This window comes from Protomyctophum parallelum (genome assembly GCF_964188405.1).
Source record: "Protomyctophum parallelum genome assembly, chromosome: 13".
NCBI lineage: Eukaryota > Metazoa > Chordata > Actinopteri > Myctophiformes > Myctophidae > Protomyctophum > Protomyctophum parallelum.
The window spans coordinates 10,275,737-10,293,939 of NC_139708.1; the positions used below are offsets into that span (position 1 = coordinate 10,275,737).

The 18,203-nt window shown below is 43.7% G+C and overlaps 1 protein-coding gene across 1 annotated transcript; it reads right to left on the bottom strand.

Annotated features, from left to right (window-relative positions):
- Window positions 1-7,724: 7,724 nt before the first annotated feature.
- nlk1 (nemo-like kinase, type 1) lies at window positions 7,725-18,114 on the bottom strand. The gene is made up of 11 exons (XM_083780770.1): window positions 16,718-18,114; window positions 15,629-15,758; window positions 15,459-15,514; window positions 14,610-14,716; window positions 13,658-13,743; window positions 13,195-13,404; window positions 12,162-12,263; window positions 10,890-10,976; window positions 8,862-9,060; window positions 8,108-8,201; window positions 7,725-7,889 (listed from the first exon to the last, which is right to left on the bottom strand). The coding sequence occupies exons 1-11, from the start codon at window positions 17,038-17,040 to the stop codon at window positions 7,841-7,843; spliced, it is 1,443 nt and encodes a 480-aa protein (XP_083636896.1). The 5' UTR covers window positions 17,041-18,114; the 3' UTR covers window positions 7,725-7,840.
- Window positions 18,115-18,203: the final 89 nt, after the last annotated feature.

The following is an 18,203-nucleotide window of genomic DNA, read 5'->3' on the forward strand; positions in this document are numbered from 1 at the left end:
GTTCCAGTTCTTCATCCATCCATTTGCAGAGCTTCTCAAAAAGCAACATTCTCTCTTCATCAATAGGCCGTCCGACCTGAGGGAAGAAATATCATTTTTATTAGTGAAACTTTTATTTATTCTGCGAGATTGATATGGGTCCAGGAATGAGGGGGACTAATAAAGGATAAGAAATGTGAGTTGTATATTGTACAGCTGTATTGTGTATCCATATAAGGTTACCTCAGACTTTGTAACAGGGTTCATAAAGTCTCTTCTGCATCGATTATGATATACTGCCTCTTCTGCCACCAAATCTATAATACCAGACAGGCGACCAGCAACTTCAAGTCTCCAGTCATCACCTCGTCGCTTTGCTGTCTGCATCAAACTCCTTTTCAGTCGGTCTTGGTATAAATTATCAGGTGCACGATACAACTGCCGAGCTCTGTCTGGATGAAAGGTAGCCACATACAGTATGTGCATGATTAAATTACAATAAGGAGCAAGAAAAACAATTATCAAAATTAATTTGAATCTTACAAAAGACTTACCAGGGTTTCTTTTCAATGTGCCAACATTGACACCTTCATTGCAAAGGATGCAAGTATTATGATACATCAAGTTTGCCAGGGTTTTGGATGTGGAGCTGCTAGCACTACTACTGGACCCAGACAATGTCCTGTGTCTTCTCTTCCTGTCTGGCTGTTGGTCCTGCTCATCTTGCTCTAAAGAATATATTATGTTTAAAGTTTGTATTAAATTATGATGTCACTCACAACATAGAATAGGATTGAAATCTGCAAGTGGCAACTTTCATCACAATGAAAAAGACTTACGATTTCCAGTGGATATGCTTCTTACACGATTGGATAGCTTGGTTCTGCATTCCAAATGGTATCTTAATTTGGGGTCCATGTTGTTTTCCAGGATGCAACACTCCTGCTACTTCCCAACATGCAGACAGTGTATCCCACTGAGCATGTGCACAGTAGGTGTACATTTCGCTAATCACTGAGGTTTTTCAGGTGTGGTTTCACAACGAGGTCATCACGACCTCGTTGACATTTGATGTTTGATGTTTGAAAATAGCATGTTTCACTCAAAAACACTTGGTAAAACACAGGAAAACAGGGATTCTTTTCTCCGTTTATTATTTAACATTGAAGTGAATGGAGCAATAAATCTTTGGATCGCATTATCTCCTGGTTTTTTTGTGAATTCAAATTTATTTATTTATTTATCTTTTCTTTTTTTCTTTTTTTTTAATAGACGTCATTGGCGCTGTGGGCTTACTAAAAACAGTCGTCAAAAGACATCATTGGCAGGGAATGAGTTTTAACAATAAGCCCTCGGGGCTCCTTAAGCAGACAGTGTATCCACTGAGCATGTGCACAGTAGGTGTACACTCTTATCAAGTGTTTAGCAATATTTTCTTCTTTTATTTTCAGAATAGAATCAATTCAACAACACCCCAATCCCCTACCATTGATTATACACTGTGTGCTGTACATTACAGCTTAATAACCAATATACCAATATTATATGGCCAGGGAGACATTTTTACTAAAAAATAATGGTTGGAATGGATTCAGCACCCCTGAAAACCCCTAGTTAGACACCTCACAAGTTAATTTTAGACTTTCATATTTTTCACCCAAGCCTCCTTAACTCCTCAACTTTGATTGGCTTCCAGAATTTTCCACAAGGAATTGGGTTTGAAAAAATTGAGAGGTGATTCTAGACACCTATAAGAACACATTGGTGAAGAAAGCTATTGGCGGTAAATTTTTTCACAGATGGTCCAACTATATTGCTAAAATTCCCTAACTATATAGCATCCTGGATGCTAGACTTTAGTAGAGTGGGTGTCCGTGATGAAAAGCATTGAGCTGATGGCCTTGCGTGCCATCCATCCAAATTGTCAAGTGCTGTGAAAATCACAGCCAGGCCGCAGAGGCCTAAAGTTTAGAGGAGCGTGCTTAAATTGGACAAAGAGCTCCTGGTTCTATTCCCCATACTGGCTTAAATAAATATGAGTGGGGAAGTGAATGACCAGTGACCACCACTCACCACCCTCCATCAACACTGGTTAAGTGACCTTTGAGTAAGGCACCGAATCCCCTCAGTGGCCAACAAGACTGCATGGTTGTATAACAGCTGTAGGCTACAGGTGATTGTGCAGCAAGGCTGGCGACAGAGCACCCCTTGCTCATAGCCACTGTTATTCTGTTGCCCTGTATAACACATTGACTGGCTTCTGTCATCTTAAATGTGCTTTATAAATAAACTTTGAGTGTGTTTGGAGTTAATTTCATACATGCAACATGCACCTGGTCTTGGTTCCATTTGTACACTCCCAGAGTTATAGACCCATAAGAGTCCATTTCATTTGGACCCCTGGTGGTCCCTGGACCTGACATTGAGACACAGTGATCTACTCTTTGGGGCATTAAGCTCCCAAGTTGTGGTTGCTAGTCTTCTTTTCTGGTAACCAAACGGTGGGCAATCTAACATCGTTCCACCAGGCTTTCCACGTCAACGTTAACGTCAACCTAGTCAGACCATGAGGGGCGCTATAGCCCACTCCTATGCCCAGCTTTCCGGGTTTGTGTAAACACAAACATTGAAGACAAATGTGAAGATGTCCAGCGACCGGCGTGATTGGGTGGGAGATGTGCCAACGATTGAGCCACAGGGGACACCTGTTGTATATACTATATGCGGCTGGTATATGTCAGACATTGTGCAATACTCTAGAGATACAATAACTTAAAGGTATATTCAGTGATTTCACTTAATTCAAATATCACTTATTTTTTTGTTTTGTTGTGATAATCCTCCCTACTATAGTGTGCTGACCATATAAGGAGTTCCTCCCTGTCCCCAGTTAACCCCTGGGGGTCAAAAAACCTTAGGTTTCGTTTTTGACTCTCTATCCTGATTGGACGAAAGGCTGGGTCCCACAGCCAAAAACGAAACCTAAGGTTTTTTGAGTGAAATCACTGAATATACCTTTAACCTGGAAGAAATACTTGCCAATTGCCATTAATATATTGGTTGCAACTGTATTCATTGATTGCCCGAGTCCTGTGGTGGGAGTTCTGCTCTGGTTTTGGTTAATATTAAGTAGTTCCGGTCATTTTGTGGGGGGCACTGGGGCCATGCAGTAAAAGTAAATTCATTCACAAAACTTGTTCAACTTTAACACCTCTATCACATGTTCATCAAGTGTGATTTACCACCAACATTTTACCAAACGTACCTGCAGGTCACCACATGTTGCGATGTGTTGTCTGTGAGCTTGGCTATTGTCAATATGTTCAAATGTTTTGAAATTGTTAGAATCGTTTTAATAACATGCCCAAAATAGGGATTGATTTATTATTTTATGAAAACATAGATTGCTTTATAATCAAATAAATCAATTAGTTTGATTAACTGTGGCACCCAAAATAAAGAGTCACACACAGACATCCATCCTCACTACAAATGTTTAGTTATCGCTTCACGGCTCATCTAACAAGGGCAACGCATCGTGTGTTGCCATCAAGGTCCTGTTATTTGTATACATTATAAATAATGAATAGATAAGACCACAATGGCAACAAGTCCATAGGACTAAATCTTTGTCATCCATTTAGCCTAAATGTCTGACTAGTACTGCATCTTGTGCCGTTTACATTTCTGACTAATAAAGTATTCAATAAATCAATCAAAACCTAGGAAGTAATGTGGTGCAAATCTGATTTGCTTAAATCAGTCTTGGGGGAAAATAAATATATCTATATCTGTATTGTCCAAAAAGTAGATTTGAGCTTCCATTGTGAACATAGCACAACTTATGTTGGTTTTACTCATAAAAGACATTGTCTGGTAGTACACACAATGTTACAAAATGAGAACACAGGGCAAGGTTATTTTATCCAGTGTCTATTCTTTTATTCATCATTCACTAATTAAACTCTAAACCTTTTTTGTTTTTTAAGAAATTCAAGTATTTGTTGGGAACAAGTCAAAAACATCCTCTTGCTAAAACGTTATGACAAAACAGAACATTGGTATTTATATATTCATAATAAAACACAAATATCAAGTTTTCCTTCTCGTTATCTGAAAACAAAAAAACAAAACGTCTACCTTAGATGACCCGTCCACCCTGCTCTACACAGATCACACCACTTCAATATCTATTGGCAAACTGAACAGACAAGTGAAAGAGAGGGAGAGAAATATGCACTTAGCTTGATTTATACTTAGTCGTACGACGGTGTCCTGCCCCAGTCTAAAATAGGCCGTCTACTTGCTTGTACATTGTCTATTTTGGCCGTGGGACACCGGTGCACATGCAATTAAAGACTCAGGTGCAAGGATGGGGGGGAGGGCAAAAGACCAACTTCAGGCAATCTATATCAAAACGTTACTAGCCTGAATGGTGTTCCAACAACAAATTAAAAACAAAAAAATCTAAAATGGGATCACATCAAACATAAAAAAAAGCTCCAGAATAAACTCATTTCCTAAGATGAATTAAATAAAATTACCACAAAATGCACATTTTTTTCTTTTTTTGAAATTTTTCGTCAACGTCGACAAACTCGACCATTGCACAGCATTCAAAACCAACCGCTCTCTGTGGGACAATAAATATACACATGCAGATTTGCAGATATACAAAGTTAAGTATTCTGGCAGTCCCTATAGTGTCATCTAGTCTAGTGTTGGGATGACAGTGCTAGCAGTCTGCAATGCATCGCTGACCTATATGTAATAATATTTTCATACTGTAGCAGTATTGTGAGGTTTCAAGGGTTTAAGAATCAACAGATCAAATTCTGTTCCGTCAGACAGGGTGTGGATGCCCACCATCCTCCCTTTTTGCATTCAGAGATGCACTGATGCAGAGTAAGTTACTCAGCAATATAGACAATTTGGGAAGATTGGACAATTGAATAATCTATATATATATTCCTTTCTCCTCCATTGTAGAGATCCAACATCCTTCCAAGTGTGCAAAAGCTGATAACTCAGGTGACTTTCACTGGATATATCTGCCGTTCAATGAGTTTCATTATTGGTATTAAATATCCAACAAGAACACTAAGCTATTCTTTATTTTAGCCTCATTCTCTGCCTGATATACCATGACAGGATCAATATCGGTGCATCCTCCCTGTCTGAGGTTTTCATCATGGCGCCGGCAAGCAAGCCGCCATTGGGCATAGGAATGCCAAATCCTGGACAGTCATGGACGAACTGCAAACGGTGCATGCACGACAGCTGACTGGCAACACCAGTGTGCCCTGGACTTCAATTATGTATTCGTGCGGTTAGAATTCATAGTCTGCAATTGGGACACCTGAGCCTTACCATGAACAGGAACTCAACAAAACAAATATCAAAAAACAAAACAAAAACAGCAGCATTTTTTTTTACACCAACATGATCCCTACAGCTCTGCATCTCCCCCGTCGCAAGACTCGTACAGTGGGGTGAAAGCTTAGGAGCCAGAGGTAAAGAACAGTCGATGAGTCCAAAGGAATGACGTCATGTTGCAGTAAAGATAAGAGGGGTTTGTTTGTTTTTTTCAGTCCATAGATATGTCCATAAGGTCCCATGTGCACTGCAGACTAACCCTCTCTTTTTGCCCTTTATTGGTTTTGAGGTATAAAGATCTCAGAGCAGAGGGCTGCGTTTTCTACCTTTTTACCAGGCATTATATTTATAATACAGAAAGACACATTTCCACAAACAGTCAATAAATTAGAAAATAAAATAGGAAAACCATGGCCTGCGCAATGCTCTGCCTTGCATTAAATAATAATCCTTGTAACCATCAAAGTCTGAGCCCGACTTTTTCTTTTTCATTGGTTGGGGATTGGTCAGAACAATGTAGTATGGAGTCCTGGACTAATGTTTGCAGGGCGTTTGTGTTACAGATGAAAGTGTTAACCTGAGCCTTCTCTACTTAGTGGCTGGAACATTCATCAAGGTTGACCTTGACCAAAAATTAGGGATGAACCGACACCAGTGTTATGCAGTCTATACCGCCCGAAGTGATCAATCCATTTTACATTCAGACATGCCCACAGTTTCTATACTTGACTTATTTCAACAATAGTTAAGATTCCCAAATTACTTCAGCTAAATGTTGTGTGGACAGGGCCTGGGAGACAGGCATAAGACATTCAACAAGGTCTTCATGTCTTCATGTAGACCACCTGTGTAGTATATATGGCATGATCCAAATGTTCAGTCCAGTCAGAGCCTTGTACCATTGTAATATGAATTAAATAAGGTAATCATGATCATTTAAAATATATAAAACATGTGCGGGTGGAGGTACTGTCCTGTGGCCTACTGGCAGTGGGCCAGGAAGTGTGTTGCTGATCGGTCCAAATGAGACAGAGTAGACTAGACGGACTGAACGGTCTACTTACTACCGAATAAGTTACATAGTCATGACACAGGAAATAAAGTATGACAAAGGCTGTCACAACAACTGAGTTGTTAACTTGACCATGTTTTGCTATTGTTTGGTAATAGATGGCTCGACTCCTGCAGAGCCACAACATTAGAAATAGATGTCATGATCTAAACAGACACTTGGCTTGGATGGAACTCAAACAAGCAGGGACAAGATGTAAAATGTTCCTGCTTAGTGCTTCCTCTCCCCATGCGTGTACTGGTATCAGTGCATCCCTGTCAAACCTTTATCCATTTCCCCGACTGTAGTCATAGTAGACATAGTCTTTGATGCTTGATGAGAAAAAGGTCAGAATTATGACATTGTCTGGGCTATAATTAGTCGCGTTAGCCAATCTCGGCCTGCAACACGATGTGTTGTGTAAATCAGGTATTTAAGGTTAACCGACACTGATCTGGTCGCTGCGACCCGAGGTCTGCTGAGAGGACAAAGTGAGGGATCGGTACCCTGCTTTCCCCCAGGGACTTAACACACCTGCGCGGTAGAAACAGCTACATCTTGGTCTATTGCATCATCGTGCCTGTTGGGACACTTCAAAACGGTTGTCCGGCAGGAAGGCTGAGCTAGAGGAAACAGTGTCACATGCGTGATGTGCGCCGGCGAGATCCACAGCGGTGAGAAATGTGCGGGCATCAGCGGAAAGGAGAAAAAACATTAAGTGTCCAGAAGAGATAACATTGTCCCTTATGGGGAATCCGGTGAGATGGGGAGTGTGAGAGAGCAGGTGATCTGATATGCCATCAAGTTGCTGTTTAGAGAACACTGTTGACTTCCATTATGGTTTTCCGCGAGAACCTACACCAGTATGTGGATCATTTTTGTGTGGATTTATTTTAAACCATATTGCACATGGCTGGAATGACTTCAAAAATCAACTATGCAAACATTATTCTACTTAAAACAATTAAAATCATTATTCCTCAACGTCGCCAATATCAACATAGGTGAACGGGAAACCAGTCTAGCACTGGTTTTAGGGAGGTTGCTGCGTTGCACAATTTCTCTTCCTTATCCATCCTCCAGAACTTCAGCAGCATTTTGTTGTTCAGCACCAGAAACGCCTAGCTGTAACCCATAGTTTTCATACTTGGATTGGGGAGGAGGCTTGTCTTTTGTACATTTCACTTCTCGTTCGAAAGAAAAACAACTTCCCTAATTTTCGAAAGAAGAGTAGCGCAGAAGGGTAAGCAGAATTCCACTAGGGGCCGTTTGTACGTCGTCTCTCCTCCACACCTGATCCCCCCCCCCCCACCCCAACGTTCCAAAAGACGCCCCCAAAAACACAAATGTACTTCCTCTGGAGTGTTTCTGTGGCCAAAGAAAACGTTCTGAAAACTGCCGTTGCTCCTCTGAACACCCAACAAGAATGTTCCTTCATCTCTCCTCCTTCCTGGACACCTTGGAGGAATGCCACGCAGTGGACCTGCGGAGAGGAGGGTAGAGGGAGAGGTTGGTCGGGTGGAGACTCATTTGGAGTTCACACAGCAGAACGCGAATGCTTATTTTATATTAGCCATACAAAGGTCACTATAGCCGTCTACAAGCCCCACCGCGAGCTTGTAGATCTGCAATTGCTTTCTGCATAAAACACGTACTATAAATCCGTCTGAAATCAGGCTCAGACCAAGTCTATCCCCTCACCTGATGAAGGTCTTGAAGGCAGCACTCTGAGGGTTGATGCAGAGTGGCACTCGTTTGCCCTGCTGGTGCTCCGTGATGAAGCGATGGATCAGCTCTGATGAAAGGATGGAAAGGCACACCATTACCCTGCAGTCTTAAAAGCCCATATATATAACGTAGGCTTTTCACCCACTAAGTAATAGAATAGATACCATAACAAGACTAGAACTGTCGGCTGGGGCGTTGGGTAGTAAATATAAGTTAAGTGATACATTTCCCCAATAATGAAGTGCGGGATTAGAATTGCCAAAAAATAATTCAGTTTCTATATACTGTACATAGCAACAAGAATCCCAAAAGGGGCTCCCATCCAGAATGGGTTAATGATGTTTAGGACACAAGAAACACTTTCCTGGGGTTTAGATGTGTGTAATACAGTATGCGTTTGTTTTTAGATATTTTAGTATTTAAAAATGTGATGTCACAGGCATTGGTCTCACTTCCTTCCTGGCTATACATATTGTCTCAGTAAGAAAGCCCTCCCTCTCTCCATAAGGAGGAGCAGTGCACCAAAGCATTATGGACCTGGTCATTGTAGGAATTCAGCGATCCAGTCAAACCCTATAGTCAAACACACAGACTACATAGTGTTTCTGGCCATAGGGTGCAAATTTCTAATTGTGCTACTGTTATTTACTACAAATACTATTCACATTGAGTGACTGCAGTTTCTTCCAGCGGTGAAATGTCCCTTTAATGCACGTGGCTCTCCTACCTTTGCCCTGCCACACAGAGAGCAGGCTGTTCTCGTAGCTGTGGCTGAACGGCCGGTCGGCCGGAGGCTCAAAGTCCCGCGTGTACACGCGCCCGCTGGGCACCGAGTAGCAGCACTGGCACATGCAGGTGTGGTAGCGTAGGCGGCCCTCGTCCAGGTAGGGGTGAGAGAGGGCGTCGCTGCCAGAGATCCGCTTGGCCTGTGGTACCATCAGAACAAAGGGTGACAACCAGTCCGCCACTAAAGCTAAACACCTCAATCAACTATAGACTGAGGACAATGGAAAAAAGCGTGTGTATACTGTACACACACACACACACACAACGTAGCAGATCACAAGCTCAAAATTAGTCTCTTCGCGCTACATTTTTTAGCTTGTATATCTGTAACTACTGAGGCGTTCATTTACGTAAAAACACAAAGAAAATCTAAATATGCCTGGAGATAAATGGTTTCTGTCCAACAGCAATGGAATAAACCAGAAAGTCTTTCATCATCAAATCAAGATGTGTGAGGCAGTATGCTGTTATCTGTCAGAAGCTCTGGCACTAGCAGCTCATAGGTGCATGCACCGGCCGACCCAGGGCTAAAATGATTGACAGACAGGTCTAACCAATCCGAAAGAGAGGCGTTGATTTGTTCAACGCAAGTGGTCACGTACTCTATTTCTAGACCAATGACAGAGCTTCTCACAGATAAAAGAATAGTTTTGGAAGCAGACTGCGGCCCCTTCTATAGAGAGCATTGTTAGCCGTCTGAATATAATAAAATGTTTCCAAATAAAAATAATCAATCTTTCTGTTTTATGAACACAAGGCTGCTGTACTTTATACCTAATATATATATACTAAACATTTAAAGTATTAGGTATAAAGTACAGCAGCCTTGTGTTCATAAAACAGAAAGATTGGATATTGGGTAAGACTGACGTTATGTTTCTTTCAGGTCCTTTCATAAACTACAGGTCATCCCGATGTTCTGGGCATCTTTGTAATGTTAGTGTTAGTAAAAAGCAGGTAAAAGAGTAAAGTTTGAGGCAGACTAACATCAGTCACTCTACAGTTCACTGTAGTAGAAGAGGTGCGGGTTTACCCCACAGCTGTTGACTCTGCCTACAGGAAATACGTAAGCTGCGACCATGACACCCGTTTCTGAATTTGTCTATATCAGCTGAGATGTTGCATGTATAGAAGCATTTCTGGTATTCATCCAGACACAATGAGAAAATGATCTGTCATTTCTATTTCAAATACAATACACAGATCTATTTATATTCATAATGCACATACGTGAAATGTGCTCTGCATTTTCCCATCCCAACTAATTAGGATGAGTAGTCAGTGGATGCTAATACTACAGAGCCCGGAGAGCAGATAGGGGATAAGTGTCTTGCTCAAGGACACTTCAACAATAGACTGGGCGAACCAGTGACCTTCCGATTCCCAAGCGGCCTCTCTCTATCCATCCACTCAGCTACCATTGCCATCGTATGTAGAAGAATATCGTTAGTGTCGGGCAGAAACCTCTCATCTCCATATTCTAACCTTTTGTTTTTTGATGAATGCCCTACGACGTCACGTGATCATACTACAGCGTCACACAACAGCATCAAAAGTAGCAGATCTAAATGTGGCGCAAAGCAACCTGCTACTTTTGCAATTTTTTAATTTAAATCCTGAAAAGTACGATTTGGGCCTGGGCCGTGGCTCAGCGGTCCAGGACTGGCAGTGTGCTGTGGGTTCGACTCCCGATCCCGGTGGCCTTTACTGCATGTCAGTCCTCCCTCCCCCCCCCCCAATCTCTCTCCCCATTTCCTGTGAGCCTACTGTCTATCCCTCTATATAAATTAAATCAAATAAAGGCGAAAACCACAACAAAAAAGTACAATTTGGACATATGAGGTTTCCACCCGACAGAGACTAACGATATGGTGCTTAAGTGATTAAACAGTCCACACTGCTGGAACTCTTCCCAGCATCAAATAGCAACAATGGACCAAACAGTTACAGTAGTTCTGTGAGCACTCACCGGATCAAAGACCAGCATGCGACATAGCAGGTGAATAGCCTCGTGTGTGGCACCATCAGAGAGCATGTAGAGGACAGACAGTGACGGCTGGGAGGAAGACGACGAGAAAAAGACCATCAGTTGATTGTTTTTCACCATCAGCTAGAGAATCTTAGGTCACATTCATACCAGAGAGCTTTGCTGCGATTAAAACGAATCCTGCTGCGCATTTTCAGAAAGTGCACTTCGTTTGGCAGGTGTGAAGGCTCATTCGATTCGTAATGCGTATCAAAGAACCGCATTATACTCTGAGCAAAAACGGGGGTTTCGCTTCGCTTCCAATCGCACTTGATTACGATTCGGTGCAGGTGTGAATGCAATCCACAGTAAATAAAGGAAATGAAGGCGGGTGAGGAGCTGAACACAGTTGGAGACGGAGAAGGCATATTTTACGCAGCGCAAAGATGTCCCGTTACCGTGGATACTAGACGTGGTCGAATGAGGAGACTGAAGCCCTGATCGAAATGAGGACGAGTACATTAATCAATTGCTTGCATTTAAACACTGCAGTGCAGTGTAAATGTGTAATAGTATTATAGCGTACAGAATATTCTGTCTGTGCGTCACTGTGCTGTCACTGTGTGGGGACTAGTGGGGAGTAGGAACTTTCATCTCAATAAACGTGTAAACATTTTGCGCTGCTGTCTGTTTACTCTGTTATATCAGTGCGCTCAGCACTGTGCCTCCATGCCCAAAAGAACAGTGCGTGGCTGGTAGTGAGAGAGCGAGAGAGAGGGGGGGTCCAGTCCCAGACGGCACGACACATGCACGTTATGAGTATAATTTTATCACCGTAGATTTCACTGTGTAGGCTAGTTTATGAATGGAACACATTGATAAAGGTCCCCCCTGCTGCGTTTCCAATTGCTGCGGATGACAGTGTGAAGGCAAACCGCAGCAAATTAAATATGCAAGAATCCCAAAATCTCCGCCCATATGCATGAGTCTACCGAAGTATTAGGTGGGAATGTGACCTTAGACTCTGATTTTAAGATCACGATTCCTTCATTTTTTAACCAGTGTGTGCACACTTCACATCAAACAGGCGCCATTAACTCATTATACTGCTAGAACTAGTCTGTAGTCCCTTCCCTGCAGCGGCCGTGCAGCCAGATGTTTTACTCTGAAGACCCCAAAATTAACCAGAAGCTAAATTGTCCGCGGGCTAATAAATGTCAATTTGGAGGTCCTTGCCATGAAAAGGTTTCGGAACCACTGGTTTGAAGGACCTACCGGTTTGTGAGGTCCCCTCAGGATGTGGGCCCTGGCGCCCTCACAGGCCGAGGCCATGGCAGAGAGAGGAGGGGTGCCCAGCAGGTCTGTGATCAGGTCCAACTACAACAGCAGAGAGGACAACAACATCCAAATGAAATGCAGCCAACAAACAGTGTCAAGCCACTTTAGCACACTCTGGTGGACATAATGACACAGGGTTCTCGCTCAAAAAAATGTTTTTCCATTATACTGTTAAAAGGTTTTCTATAATTACTTTTGTGTTTTAAACTGAAGACTGAATTCGCCAGAAGATGGAAAATACACACATGATTCTCAATCACATACTACTCTGGAAGGCGACTATAGTACTCATGAAGATATTGGGTTCACAATCTCAATACAATTCAATACCAGTCCATACACGGGGTGCACACTGGTAAGCTTGTGTAATACAAACCGGCAGCATTTGAACGTTACCCATTGGTAAATTTTGGCTCAAATAAATTCTGCCATGACCAATTGTTAATCTGGCACAACTGTGCCTGTGTAAATCTGCATAAAGGGTGAACATTAGCGGAGAGAACATGGGGTCACCAAAATCAGCAAGGTTCATCCTCTTAGGCGCAATAATGTGCTCAGCATGTTCATGGCGGCCAGTCCCTTTCGGTTAGTCAAGAGATATCTTGTGTGCAAATAGAAGTTTGCCCTAATGGTGGCACTAAAGGAAAGGTCATGAGGTCAGCAAAATCAATACAAATCAATACCCTCCTGGGAGCATGAAGGTGCACTGAAAATTCCACCTCAATTATATGTTGTGTTGGGACGGACGGACAGACGGACTGACCGACTGTCACTGCCATGCTCCGAGTGCCTCTGCGAGCATGGATAAGAATTGGTATCAGATGACAGACTAAACTATGCATTGGCAACACCAGAGGGACATGATTTTTCATGACATGTGGGATCCTTGAGACACATTGCGAACTTGTAGATTGGCTATTTCCGGTAATAAATCAGGCTTTACACCACACGCCGTCTCTGTCCCCATTACCTGCTGGATGGGGCTCTGGGCCTGGAAGAGTATCCGCCGGCCAAGCAACTCAGCGAAGATGCAGCCCACCGACCATACGTCGATGGCTGACCCGTAATGTCGGCTGCCCATCAGCACCTCTGGGGCTCGGTAGTATTGGGTCACCACCTCCTGGGTCATGTGACGCGATGGGTCAGGCTCCTCCACACGTGCCAGTCCAAAGTCACAGATCTGTCCACACAGAAAGAAGCAACACTTAAGGGGGTTAAGATGTCTCTGGTAGGCAGCTACATAGCATGGTGGCCACGCACCCCATTCGATAACCCAACCAAATTTGGTACTTCAACAATCAATCATTTATCTAGGCACCACATTGGGGCCCCTGAGCACACATCAAGAACCATTGCCATAGATTATGAGGCCTTTACCAAATGCTTTCCACTTAAGGATCCAAAATATGTATACACGCTAGAACAAGGGTTACCTTGAGCAGGCAGTTGCTGTTGACCAACAGGTTTCCAGGTTTGATGTCCCTGTGCAGGATCCCAGCAGAGTGGAGGTACTTCAAGCCTGATCCAGAAAGTCAGTAATTATATATCTAATCTCACCACATCACATACATATCATGCATGCATACATTAAATTAAGGCCAAGTACAGGTCATGTTATACTTGTCCAATTATCTAATCGATAATTTCAGACAGTTACTTTGAAAAACAGAATGAGTGCAACTGCTAGTTGTGAAAAGGTAGCATTGTTCTTCATCAATAGCCAATAATATATATATTTTATCCCACGATTGTGTAACCCATTTTTCACCCCTGTGTCAATTATCTAATGTGATCCTGGGCTCTACACACCCTCCGCCAACCTAGTCCCCATATATAGGGGACATGGGGAGAGCAACAGACTTGAAATCATGCTTCCTTCATGCCTGAGTGTCCAAGTTGCTCCTTTACACCTGACAGGGGGAGTTTCCCTGGTTGGACGTAGCGCGTGGAAGGAACACGTTATTCCAACCAGTTCCTTTCCCCTCCATCAGTCGCCCCGGCTGGCCAGCGGGAGGTAGTTTAGAGACCAGAATTTCTGCATGTTTTTTGTGAGGGTACCTACTACCTACCCTAGGGGACACGGGGAGAACATGCAAACTCCACACAGAAAGGCCCTTTCGCCAACCCCGCCTCTGGTATGGGCACTGATGACGCGGAGGAGGAAACACACCGCCAGCACCCACAGCGTCCCGAGCGGGAATCGAACCCAGGACCTTCTAGCTGTGAGGGGACAGCTGTCCCCCAGCTGGACCAACTGTGCCACCGTGCCCCACTAACTCCTACAATTCCCAGAGAATTGTCAGGATAGTTAAAATATTAATTTGGGGGGTCAGGGCCTGAAACATTTAGGAACCCTTGTCCTATTCCAGCAGGGTGGCCACTCACCTCGAAGGATCTGATAGAGGAAGACCTTGATGTGATCCGTGGTGAGAGGCTGTGGAGACACGATCACCTTGTGCAGGTCACTCTGCATCAACTCTGTAATCACATAGCTGTGGGGTTTCTGAAGTCAAGGCAAAATCTCAGACACAGTGAATGAGGCACTGTATGTATAACACTAAATGTTACAATAGTTTGAAGAAAACTATTTTTCCTCACTGAGGATTGATTTGTAACTTGTGGTCTATGGGTTCTAGTGCCTGTACGCTCTATCCTGAATATTGCATTATTATTATTATAACTTAGACTTTACTAAATCAACATAACTGCAATGAAATTATACAGTTATTAAGCTACGAACTTACGTTTGTATTTGACACAAAATAAGTGTCAGTTCAATCTCCTATGCAGTGGCCAGTCTCAGACCACAATGATGTACTGAATATAGACGAGCGACAAGCAGCTAAATTTAACTACGGTGATAAAAAAGGAGGACATGACAGGGAGAATTAATGAAAGGGAAAATTAATGAAAAGGAAACTGGGACGAGGTGTGAGTGAGAAATCTACAAAGGTCCATCTAAAGTCTGACTTGCACTTTGTTATTTGACAGTGTCGTGCAGCAAAACATAGCAGATCTACAAGCTCACAACATGGTGCGATGAGATGTGGCGTGAGCTCTTAGATATGCTGTGTTGTGCATAAAACGGGTGCAGGTGGTGAATGCAAAATAAATAAATGCACAACAGTTCACAACATCGGATAAACAAATACTATGCTTTGTGGGGGAAAAGTGTCAAAATGGGTGTGTCACTGTGCGTGTGTTCATGTGCATATTTATAGCCTTATAGGATACATCTCCTCGAAGCAATCGATCTGTGGAGGCTGCAGGATGTCCAAGGCTGACAGCACCTGAAAAGGTAGAAAGAAGCCACACAATTGCCAATTATGCCAAGTTTGCCAACACTGCGTTTCATCTAATACAACTCCCCACAGTTCCTTCCGTGTTGTGGAATAATATATTACATTGTCGTGTTTGAAGAAGCACAGCATCCTCAGTTCTCTGAAGACCCTTTTGCAGGAGACCAGGTTCTGGAAGACATTGGGCATCTTCTTCAGGGCGACTTTGCGGCCATCTCTGGGGTCCGTAACTGACCTGCAGAAAATTAGAGAACAGGCCAAAAACACAGTATTATCAAACAACTACTCGTTCAGAAGGAGATCAATTAGCGGTGTCTGGTGCATTAGAGGTTTTACTCTGACGTGCAGGTGTGCAGCCTCTCAGCGTCATATGTATCCATTTAAGCTGCAATCGATGACTTTTATGGGCTATCCAGAATTCGAACCAGGGATGATACAAAAAGTCACTCAAGAGGCAATCCCACGCTTGGCCATGGGAGATAGTGTTTATGAGATTCATTTCAGGCAGCACTACTTGTCCATCATTCTAACATCAGTAACGTCATTTTTTTCTCCTTCTTTTCAATGTAATGGGTCCCGGGACCCAGGGGTGGTCTTTTAGATGGGTCCAAGGGATATTTTATGAGTTTTATACAGTAGGACAGTAGGACCCAGGACCCTAGGAGGGCGACATGACTGTGTAGTCACTGTAGTGTGTCCTTTCTCAATGTATTGAGTCTAAGAAGACTATTTGCATCACTGTAAGATACACATCTTGATTAATTAAATAAATGGGACCACAATGGAAAACAGTCATCAGGGCATTTTGTGTATCCCTTTAGCATGATTGTACAACTGTACTGCAAACAGTTTATAATTTTTTTTAACACCAGGTCAAAATGTCTCAAGTAGTAGGGAGAGTAGACCACCTCCAACCACTGCAGATGCACATGCAATATTAGCCCTGGTCCAGTGCTTACAGCGAGTCTCTCCCAAGCACTGGACCAGAGCTAATGCAATAAAGTAACATACTCTGCCATGCACATTGTTTAAAAACAAATACAATAATTGCGTATAAAGAATACACGTAATGTACTGTATATTCAAGAAGGCTCTGAATTAAATTCTACCAAATTGGTCATTGTATTCAGGACACACGATAACATAAACATACATGCTTAATCTCTTGTACACATCGAGGGGAATTGCACTTACCATACAACACCAAATGCGCCATATCCGATGGGGCGATCGGGCTCCATTTCAGCCGGGCTCGGCACCTCACTGGCCGGGTTGCTGTACGGCTGAGGCACCGCAGCGCCGCCGCCAGCGCTTCCACCGAGGGCGGTCGGGTGGCGAGGCGTCCCCGCCGGGGCCGTGGGTCCAGTGAGACACGGTGTCGCACTGAGGCCCGTGGAAGGTGTTCCAGAGTTCGTGTTGACGCAAAAATACTTGTGGCCCCCCAACTCAGAGGAGCCCCCGGGAAACAGGTTGCCACATGCCGTCTGTCGGCCCGTACCACCACCATGGAACGCCATTGTACTTTTTAAAAAAAAGTCAAAAAATAAATAAAGTCGTCCGTCCGAGAGCCACACCGAGCAACGCGTTTAATCGTGAATGAGATGCATCTCTCTGATGTGCATGATGATCACATCTGATTCTGTGCATGCATGCTTGGAAGTGTGACATGCACCGGTGTAAACAACCCAGCTCGATGGAGAGATGATCGTACGGGTAATGCGGCTGCACACCATAGATCTGAGACAACTGGATCTGAGCTACAACCAAGCACATCATCCAGTAGTTACTCAGCCGCCTTTGTGTCTACCATGAACCGGGCTGACCTGCTCTAAGAACCGGGGCTTTGGCAGCTCAGTTCAGTCACTTCCAGTGTTGTGGTGAGGAACAAAACCAACCATCTCCCCGGTGCTGACATCAGTGTACGTTTAGTAGTCAACAACACGAACTCGAATAAAGTTGACCGAACTCAGGTTGGGTGTTGGAACACCAGTTGGTGTAAATATTTTTTTTTTAATAAAAAGTGTCGTTCACTTGAAGTTAGCTCCCATGCTAACCAGCTGTTCCCTCAGGCTAACAGCCAACAACGACGCCTCAGCTGACCCATATAGCGGCTAACATTAGCTAGCGCTGTGCTGCTGGGTGACCTAGATATTCACCCGGAGAACAGGCGAGGTTCGGAGGCGAGGAAGCGCTCGACGAAACCCGGGGTGACATGGTACGGTGCCGAAGCAAATCAGGAGGCGAGTTGCGAAAAACAACAAAAAAGTGGAAGGGTTGTCGGTTGTGTTGCTGTGTAGTCCGTCGTCAGGGAGCTTCTGCAGCAGCTATATGGCTAGCTTTAGCTTCAGCTAGGTCTGTTAAAGGGTAGCGGACCAGCTAGCGCCTCCTGCTAGCTATGTGGTTGCTCGCTAGCTGGCCCATTGTGTCGTACCAAATACACGTCCTTTTTCGTCCGTAGTCTCATTTAAGTGTCCACTCCAGGGGGCTTGTCTTGTCTTCTTTCGGTATGTATTCCTGTGTGTGTTGTATTTTTCGCTCGCCGTGTTTTAGGAGTCAGTCAGCTGTAACTCCATGTACACACACAGCTTCACTCTAGTCTGCTGCACTCAGTCACTAGCGGCTATTACTACTAGTAGCCGTACCTGCTGCTGCCACTAGTGTTGCCAGGTTTTGCGAGGGA